Source organism: Dendrobates tinctorius, unplaced genomic scaffold (assembly GCF_039654945.1).
Source record: "Dendrobates tinctorius isolate UK_male_01 unplaced genomic scaffold, ASM3965494v1 ptg000154l, whole genome shotgun sequence".
Taxonomy (NCBI): Eukaryota; Metazoa; Chordata; class Amphibia; order Anura; family Dendrobatidae; genus Dendrobates; species Dendrobates tinctorius.
In genome coordinates, this window is record NW_027361821.1 from 4,375,198 (window position 1) to 4,385,597 (window position 10,400).

General features: G+C 42.4%; 1 protein-coding gene across 3 annotated transcripts in view; it reads left to right on the top strand.

The window, feature by feature from the left end:
- LAMP2 (lysosomal associated membrane protein 2) overlaps positions 1-10,400 on the top strand; it is a 55,577-nt gene that overhangs the window by 29,235 nt on the left and 15,942 nt on the right. For all 3 annotated transcript variants that reach the window (XM_073547585.1, XM_073547589.1, XM_073547586.1), the window contains exons 4-8: positions 4,381-4,536; positions 7,270-7,454; positions 8,325-8,453; positions 8,617-8,671; positions 9,181-9,348. In XM_073547585.1, coding sequence (XP_073403686.1) covers positions 4,381-4,536; positions 7,270-7,454; positions 8,325-8,453; positions 8,617-8,671; positions 9,181-9,348 — 693 coding nt within the window. The remainder of the gene's footprint in view (positions 1-4,380; positions 4,537-7,269; positions 7,455-8,324; positions 8,454-8,616; positions 8,672-9,180; positions 9,349-10,400) is intronic.

Sequence of the window (10,400 nt, forward strand, 5' to 3'; positions counted from 1 at the left end):
ATCAGTATTTTGTGATTATTCGCAAATACAAAAGTAAACTTCAGTTTTATATATGAAGATCATGGAAGAACTGTCTTACTAGTTACTAGGATTCCACATTGACTTGGAGAAGGTGGAGCAGATCTGCCTCCTCCGTTTTTTTTTTTTCCCGCTTCTCCTCCACTCATCATATATGCCCTCTATTATCGGACTTGTGTAATATGCCTGTGCATGCTGAAAATTGTACAAGGTGCAAACCTGTCATTGATCCATCAGTTAAGAGTTTGGGGGGAATGGAGCGCCATGTGACGGGATGTAATATAACGACCTTCACAAGCATTTTGAGGGCACTCGCCAGATGTGGGGGGGGGGGGGGGGGTGAAGGGGGAGGCAGATCCGTGTTTCATCACACCAATTCGCTTCCCAAACAGCATTTCTGGTGGGTGTCGATGGTTCTTGTAAAGTTACTTTGCGCTTAGGTCTCATTTCATACAGCTCACACCGATTTTATTTTTCTTATTTTTTTTTCTATATTAATGAAATGGCATAAAATCCCCAGTGAGGCTACAGTAGCCACTCTGCTCTAAACATTAGTAAGAGTCGCTCATGTGTATGCTGCTCTCCTATCAAGCCACCTTTCTGTCCTCTAAGCCTTATCATGGATGTCAGGAATGATGTACGATCAACCTCAGATGCAAACGGGGTCACCAGAACCAGAGGACTCTAAGCTAACAATAAGAGTTAATACACTTTCTAGAGGAACATTCCATCTCTTCGAAGCAATCCAATCAAAAGGTCCAGAATCTAGAATCGGAATTGATCAATCTGGCAGATCAGTGTTGCTCCACTAGACCGGGCTCCTCTGGATGAGCTATAGAAACACTGACTCATGAGCCCAGGCCTCATGTTGTACTGATGTCATACATTTAGTCCTTTCTACGTGTGGTGTCCATTACATTCTTTGCACAGGTCCCCCAGTTTTATATCCCGTTTCATGTGAGCACGAACAGTTCTTGAATTGTAGCTTTCTGGTGTTTCTAAACCTATTTTCTTGTAGCTCATCAGTGGGATCCCCGGCTTTAGAGTGACAGATCAAACTTCCAAAATTTAGATAAGAATTTATGTAGACAAGATGTTTTGGATCTTCTGACTGTCTCGTGCTGAATGGATTAAATGTCTTTCAACAAAAAGAATATCTGGATGATATTACTGTATTGTCTGTGTTCTGGTATTTTCTTATTACATTTTTTTTTTTTCCTTTCATTGTGATTGTCTCGGAGTGAGTGTTTAGCTGCAAATGTCTTGTTTGTAATACAATATCTTCATTGGTGTATAGAGGTCCATTTCCAACAGCCATCACTCCAGTGTTCTTGTGGTACTTTGTGTTTGCTATCTGCGTAAGAAGGCTAATGGATGGTTAGAATACTCTTGTGCAAGTATGTTGGCACAGCTTAAAACAGTTTGGCTGATTATAGAAGCTATAAAACCTGACCTTCCTTTGAGCTAGTTGAAAATCTGGGGCATTACATTTGTTGGTTCCATTTAAACCAGTGGTTCCCAAACTCCAGTCCTCACTGACCCCAACAGGTCATGTTTTCAGGATTTCCATAGTGTTACACATGAGAGAATTCCTGATGCCTTGATACTTTCATCACCTGTGAAATACTAAGGAAATCCTGAAAACATGAACTGTTGGGGTCTGCGAGGTCTGGAGTTTGGGAACCACTGCATTAAACTCTCTCAAAATGGCCAGAGAAAAAGAACTTTCATGTGAAACTCGACAGTCTATTCTTGTTCTTAGAAATGAAGGCTATTCCATGCAGAAATTGCCAAGAGACTGAAGATTTCCCACAACGGTGTGTACTCCCTTCAGAGGAGAGCACAAACGGGCTCTAACCAGAGTAGAAAGAGAAGTGGGAGGCCCCGCTGGACAACTGAGCAACAAGACAAGTACATTAGTCTGTAGTTTGAGAAATCGACGCCTCACAGGTCCTCAACTGGCAGCTTCATTAAATAGTACATGCAAAACGCCAGTGTCAACATCTATAGTGAAAAGGCGACTCCGGGATGCTGGCCTTCAGACCAGAGTGGCAAAGAAAAAGCCATATCTGAGACTGGCTAATAAAAGGAAAAGATTAATATGGGCAAAAAAAGACATTGGACATAGGAATATTGGAAAAAGGTGTTATGGACAGACGAATCCAAGTTTGAGGTGTTTGGATCACAGAACATTTGTGAGACGCAGAACTGAAAATATTCTGGAAGAATGCCTGACGCTATCTGTCAAGCATGGTGGAGGTAATGTGATGGTCTGGGGTTGCTTTGGTGCTGGTAAAGTGGGAGATTTGTACAAGGTAAAAGGGATTTTGAATAAGGAAGGCTATCACTCTATTTTGCAATGCCATGCCATACCCTGTGGACAGCGCTTGATTGGAGCCAATTTCATCCTACAACTGGACAATGACCCAAAGCACACCTCCAAATTATGCAAGAACTATTTAGGGAAGAAGCAGGCAGCTGGTATTCTGTCTGTAATTTGAGTAGCCAGCGCAGTCACCAGATCTCAACCCCATTGAGCTGTTGTGGGAGCAGCTTGACTGTATGGTATGCAGAAAGTGCCCATCAAGCCAAACCAACTTGTGGGAGGGGCTTCTGGAAGCATGGGGTGAAATTTCTCCAGATTACCTCAGGAAATTAACTGCTACAATGCCAAAGGTCTGCAATGCTGTAATTGCTGCAAAGGGAGCATTCCTAGACGAAAGCAAAGTTTGAAGGAGAAAATTTATTTCAAATAAAAAAAAAAAAAAAAATCTTTCGAACCTTGTCAGTGTCTGGACTAGATTTTAAATTAATTTGGCAACTCATGTGATTGATAAAAGTGAGTTTTCATGGAAAACACAATTGTCTGGGTGACCCCAAACTTTTGAACGGTAGTGTATATAGGTATTAGCGACAATTGCTAATGGTGTACTTCATAGACTGTAAGCTTGCGAGCAGGGCCCTCATTCCTATTGGTATTTGTTATGATCTATGTGATTATTATGCTGTAATGTCTATCGTCTGTACATGTCGCCTCTGAAATGTGAAGTGCTGTGGAATATGTTGGTGCTATAGAAATAAAATGTATTAATGGTGAATTATTGTACAGGAAACCTTGAGTCTCGCCAGGAAAACTGTTCTGGAAGTGGGTGGATGGGAGGGCAGATTTGTCAGTCCCCCTTTCCCTACAACAAGCAAGGGCACCTTTCACCAAATTTGTCATGTTGAGCTCCTCACAGGATGTAACAGCGGTTGAAGAGCAGATTAAAAGAAAGCTTAATTTCACCTCTGTTGCGAAGATATTGGCACATAACTTAAGTTCAAGCGGGTTTTAACTCATTATCAGATAGCACCTTGTACAGGGAGGGGAGTGCACAATCCCAGTGAAGTGTTTTTAAGTCCAAGTGGGTGTTATCAGACACTTTCCACTGTGGAAGTGTGCTTCTCTCTCTGTACAAGTAGATATCTGTGTTAACACCCTCTTGGACTTAAATTATGTGCCAATACTTTGATTGCTAATATTTCTGCAAGATCACAGTGTTTAACATTCAGCATGGAAAATTTAGTGAAAGGTCCTCTGTATGGTTAAGGTCCCTATTAGTGATGAGCGAGTATACTTGTTGATCGGGTGGTCTCCGAGTATTTTGGCGTGCTCGTAGACTTAGTTTTCGTAGTCATATCTGCATGATTTGCGACTGTTAGACAGCTGGAATACATGTGTGGAATGCCTGATTGTTAGGGAATTCCCACATGTATTCAGCCTGTCTACAAGTCGCAAATCATGCAGCTGAGGCGATGACAACTAAAATCACCGAGCACGCCAAAATACTCGGAGGACACCCGAGCATGCTCGGAAAAACCCAAGCAACGATGCTACTTGCCCATCACTAGTCCCTATATTATATCAATTTGGCTGTCATTCCTTTATCCTAAATACTTTGTTTTGTATATGGCGTCCAAGTGTCAAAGCCCTGGAGCTGGGAGCAGGGCTGTGGAGTCGGTAAGCCAAACCTCTCACTCAGACTCCTAAATTTCCATGACTCCAAGTCCGACAACTGATTCCACAGCCCTGCCAAGGCTGTGGAGTCGTTCATCCAAACCTCTGCCTCCTCAATTTCCATGACTCCGACTCCACCAAAATGGGCTCTGACTCCACAGCCCTGGTTGGGAGCAGCAGGCGGACTGGCTTTGTTGACAATATAGCAAGTATTGTTATCAGTGGGATTTCGCAAGATGCAAAATGCAAGTTCTCTTGGCTATTATCTGCCTGGAAATGATCAAAAGTGCTCTGAAAACTGTTTTGTTTTTTAATTTTTGATCCGTAGGGAACACTTGCTCATGAGTTTGCTTTTTTTTCCCCAGGGCTTTTAACTACAGCAAAGTCTGTTAATGATCCAATACCAATTAATGCCACCTACACGTGTTTCCAACATAAAGACATCATCGCAGAAAATGTAGTACAAGACTACTGGAATGTTTCCCTCTTGGCATATGCCCAGGATGTGATGGTAATAAGGGGTAAGTGCATTGACTATTCTATTGCTCATGGTGCTATTAAATCAGTGTTTTTTTTTGTTTTTTTTTGTCTGGTTTGTACCATTTTGTTAAACCAAGGGAAGCACAAGCCTGTCTGATTCCTACATTACAATGGAAAAAACCTAAGTGTGGACGGGCACCAAATACCAAGAAGGGTGCCGCAAGCCTGAATCATGGCACATAGTATATAGAACCCCCACCCTCCCAGGCTACAAAATATTTGGGACCCCCTGTACAAAAAATACTGTATCTTTAATAATGTGAATAGAAAATCCAAGAACAAAAATTTAAAACCACTTAATGCCAATATGTAGTGGCATCCTGTATCCACACTCAGACTAGGGAGGACCAGAAGACTCAGGTGGAGCATAAAGGACCCCACAAACTGTGCGGCTTCTCCAGGGTTAGGTGGGTGCATGCAGGGTTTGATTGACAGGTTCTGTAGCTGGAGGTCACCTCACCACATGTGGCATCTCAGGAGCAGAATTGTAACAGCAAGTACTGTGAATGATTACGTGGCTTCTTTTCTCATATACATTACTTTTGTAGGCACACGGACTGTTCTCCTCCCCCCCCCCCCCCCCCCCCGAAACACTGCAGCATGTCCTATGGCTGTACATGTGTGTATCAAGGAATCCGACTTACAGCAGCATGGATCAGATGGCACATAGACACCCACTGAAACCACATCATGCAGTCATTGCACATTAGGTTGGGCATAGTTCTGGTCACGTGCAGTTTATGGTATCTCCTTGAAAACCACAAATGCGAGAAGTGAATAACAATGATTGCCTTGTTTCAAATGCACCTGTCGAGGTGTGGGGAGTGTTAGACATGGAACATACGCTCAGTTCTTGAAGATGTACAAATATCGAGGGCCGCACTGATGGCTAGACAGCTGGGTCAGAGAATCTCCAAAAAACTTCTGTAGTTGTGGCCGTTGATGCGTATTGGAAGTCGACTCGAACTTTTATCGTCCCGCAGAAGCTATTATTTGCCGAGTATGGTGCGGGATCAGTCCATGAGCCTGCGTCATACACCTGCTACTGACTTGAGCATCTATGGGTTATGCAGGAAAAATCAAGAATGAGCGATGGAGTCCCTTAACCTCTTCCTTACGGATGACGGAATAGTAGTCATCGGTAAGGATCCCCTGCTTTGAGGTGGGCTCCGGCGGTGAGCCCACCTCAAAGCCACGACATGTCAGCTGTTATGAACAGCTGACATGTGCCCCCAATAGGCGTGAGTGGAATCGCTATCCGCCCACGCCTATTAACTAGTTAAACGGGCATTTAACTAGTACTTCTGCCTGTCGGGCCGGAAGTGAGATCATCGCCGACCCCGTCACGTGATCGGGGGGTCGGCGTTGCGTTGCCTTGACAACCAGAGGTCTCAGAGACCTCTATGGTTGTTGCAGGCACATTGCTTTGAGCACCGCCCGGTGGCCGGAGCTCAAAGCAATGCAGTAAATCTGCTAGATATGGGCAATCTGTTCATCTCCTATATGTAGCAGAGCCAATCGAGTTGTGCATGCTTCTAGCCTCCTATTGAAGCATACCAAAAGTGTAAAAAAAAAAAAAAAAAAAATTTAAGAAAAAAATGTTCAAATCACACGCCCTTTTGCCCCAATCAAAATAAAACAGTAACCTGATGGCTAAACAGCGTAGCGAGAAAAAAATTAACGCCAGAATTACGTTTTTTTTGGTTGCTGCGACATTGCATTAAAATGCAATAATGGGCAATAAAAAGAATGTATCTGCACAAATATGGTATCATTAAAAACGTCAGCCCGGCACGCAAAAAATAAGCCCTCACCTGACCCCAGGTCACGAAAATTGGAGACGCTATGGGTATCAGAAAATTGCGCAATTTTCTTTTTTTTTTTTTTTTTTTTTTTTTTTTTTTATCAAAGTTTGAATTTTTTTTTTTCACCACATAGATAAGAGAACCTAGACATGTTTGGTGTCTATGAACTCGTAGTGACCTGGACAATCATAATGGCAGGTCAGTTTAAGCATCTAGTGAACCTAGCAAAAAAGCCAAACAAAGTGTGGGATTGCACTTTTTTTGCAATTTCACCGCACTTGGAATTTTCTTCCTGTTTTCAAGTACACAACGTGGTAAAACCAATGGTGTCGTTCAAAAGTCCAACTCGTCCCGCAAAAAATAAGCCCTCACTTGGCTGTATTGCCGGAAAAATAAAAAAGTTATGGCTATGGAAAGAAGGGGAGTAAAAAATGAAAAATCGAAGGGGTTAAAGAATTTTCCTGCCATAGATGATGATAAAGACCACTGTTTCCCAAATACCTGATCTGAAGAGGACATTACAGCGCCACCTAGTGTTTGTTGTGTACACCACAGTACACACATGCTCAGACATCCCTGTACAGCCAGGTGTCGGTTTAGTGATTGCATACTGTAGAGCAACCAATAGAAATGACCTTCCTTCGAAGGAAGCCGCCTGTACTGTGACCATATAACTAATACTCTTCCTGCAAGCTAGGTAAGAAGGGGGTATTGTCAGCCGCCAGCAGCGCAGGTTAGCCGGACCACTAGGGAGATCACAGCAATTTATAGCTATATATAGATACCACGGGACGGCATCGTAGGTGTTCTGGACTCTGCACAAGGGGGATTACACAATAAATATTAGGCCGCTGTATATTTAATGTCTTACCCTCAAATAACACTCTGCCTGTTCTCCAATTATTTCAGAGTTCCACTGCAGTGAGGACCTCCCAACGACCCACACCCCAACTACTACACCCACTCCAAAACCAACGCCCAAACCTGAGGATAAACCCAGCCCTGGCAACTATTCTGTCCTAAGTGGCAATGAGACGTGTCTGATGGCTTCCATGGGTCTGCAGCTTAATGCCTCGGTGTCTGTTGGTGAACATGTAAGACTGTCATTCTTCAGTTGGACCTGTATTCTGCTTGACTTGGGAATTTTAATGTACTTTTGAACTGCAGATTTGGTGCAAACATTTGTCATACATCTGAATGCGAGAATCTGTGCCTATGCTGCGGAAACCACTCCAGGCACATGTATGGTACTGATTCTCCTTCCCAAAAATATTTGCACCCACTCTGCCACCGAATGTGCCATAGACACTGCTGAACACACCAGTGATTGTAAGTGATGCTCTAGAAGTAATGTGTCAAGGTGATTGCCGACACCCCCATGACTGGGAAAATGTTTTTTTTTTTTTTGTTTTTGTTTTTTTTTTTTCCCCAACTTCCTAAAGCCATGACCAAAGCTAAATAAAAGTTCTTTTTTCAGTATAAATTTAAAAAAAAAAAATAGAAGCAAAGTAGGGTATATAAAACTTCAATTCCACCATTGTTTTTTGGGGTTTCAAGGCATTGTGCAGAAGATGTTGCTGGCACCCACTGTGTATGGCGCTCTATACGCAACCAATATATGGTGTACTGGGAGACGTTAAAGGAAATATGTCCTCTAAACAAATTGGTCTTTTTTAGAGAGAACCGAGCTGTCCGCTAATGCTGTTTAATCTGCGGGCGGAACTTATTGAGCAGCAGTTGAAAGCAGCTTCTAAAGAGGGGTAAACTGAGGATTGAAATGACACTGCTGGTAGTGTTTGGGAGAGAGGGAAGTAAAACATGGTAATGAAGTTTGCGCATATCCTTAATCTCACATGGGAAAGCAGTCTTCTCAGTGATCAGATTTTGAATGCCCATTTTATACTCCTGACTATTTAGAAGTGATATTCTGTAGGCTTACTTGTCATTAATTTCTGTCTTTCTAGAATGTTTGGAAGGTGTTTAATATTAACCCTAATGATACCATCAGCTCAGGAAGCTGTGGCAATGAAAGCGCTCTTTTGAGGCTCAACGACACTGACACTGACACTATCTTGGAATTTTCCTTCTTACTTGTAAGTTTTTCAGCAACTTGCACTTTTTTTTTTTTAAATTTCTGAATCGAGTACATAGTGTTGACAATCGTTAAATGATCTGAGCTTCCCTTTAACCCGATTATGAAAGCATAACCATTGATGGCTTTCCAAATATGCTGATCTGCGCTTCTTTCTCTATCAGCGGCAGAAAAACTTTTATCTCCATGAAGTTAATGTCACTGTTGCGAATGGAACAGGCGAGTATATTCTTATGTGTAGAACTTTAAGGGTTATTTCCATGGGTATTGTTGAGCTGTGATTTTTTTTTTTTTTTTTTTTTTTTTTCCAAAAGTCTCTGCTCCTTAATTATTTACATTTTACTGGCTAGGCAACAGACATGTGCAGTGCTGTCAAGTTCTTTTCTATTGAGCTTGTAAGTGCTGCTCTGAAACTGGAGTTATTACTGGAGTGCACTGGTTACCTCCTAGTCCCACCCAGCTTCATTGTAGCACTTAGAAGCTGGACTACAATGGTAGCTGTCTGTTAGGCGACTAACTGTAAACCAAAGGAAAGTCTTTAATATCTTAATGAGTGATGATTGCAGTAGACACTGTTGGGTCTTTGGCTTTCCAATAGCGTGTGCTTGGGATGCATTACATGGCACACATCCTTACAAGCTGATCTTGTTTGGCTCAGCCTCAGTTTTTCGTAGCGTTGCCATGACTGGTATTCATTCTGCAATGTTATATTATGTCTTGCATTACAGGAATTTCTCATATATCAAACAATAACCTGAGCTTCTGGGAAGCGTCGGTGGGGAAGTCCTACCTCTGCCACAAGGAGCAGCTCCTCATTGTATCCTCCGACCTTTCCATTAACACATTTGAAGTGAGGGTTCAGCCCTTTGGTGTTCACAATGCAACATATGATGAAGGTAAGGACGTGTGCCCAAACTGTGACAACACTATTGGCCTGTACTGCTGCTCGGAGTAGATAACTGTATCCGTGAAAGGTAATGGCGCTGAAACCAGCGCGTTATGTGTAAAGTTAGAGACCCCTAATAGGAGCCCCCTCAATTTTCCTAGTTGAGTAAGCAGATGGATCATTTTTGTTAATTGGATTACTAATTAAACTAGTGAGCGATCCCGATAATGGGGCTCTACCATGTCCCATCTGGACTCGTCTGTCTTCAGCAGTCCCGTAGTTGATGAGTGGAGTTGCATATGTTTGACCTCGGCTGCTTTCAGACTGGGCACCGCAGTTCTTGGGATGAGCCGGGGGTCCTAGCAGTTAGACCATCAGCAATCAGGATAGGAGAGAACACTTTCCATATAAGTATAGTTGTGTAATGAAGGTGGAGGATATTGGAGAATGGCTCCATGCAGAGCGCCAATATCTGCAGGTGCTGCAATTAGATGTTCTGTCATTCAGAGCATTTGTTTCACTTGGAAGAAGTGAACATGGAAGAAATAACAGTTTGTCCCCATTTGCCACCTAATGTCAGACTGCAGTCCAACTCTTGCACAAGGGTTTATATCCCAGAAAAAACAAAACAAAATCGCTGTATATGTCCATGTTAGAAGTGAGGTCACTTTCTATGATTTTTTTTTTCTTGCTCTTGGTCCCCATTCTTGCATACGTTTTCTATGCTTTTTTTGTACATATGGGAACAGCTCGATTGAGTACATGTGCAGTGAGGGTTTTTTTTTTGTTTTGTTTTTTTACACACTAATGAAAATCTGATTCAAAATGACACAAATCTTGGCACTCAATGTGTGAAATATTCAGATACTTTTTATTTTGTGCACCCAGACAGAAAGGGTTTTTGGTCCACTATAGGACCTTCATTCAGAACAATCTTGTTTACTGAAACAGATAAATCCTTTAAATGCTAGCCAAAGAGGACAAAGAGTCTGGATAGCCTGTGAATGTGTTAAGAAGCTGGCGTCTGGGAAGCGTATATGGACAGAACCGTCCAAATTTAGA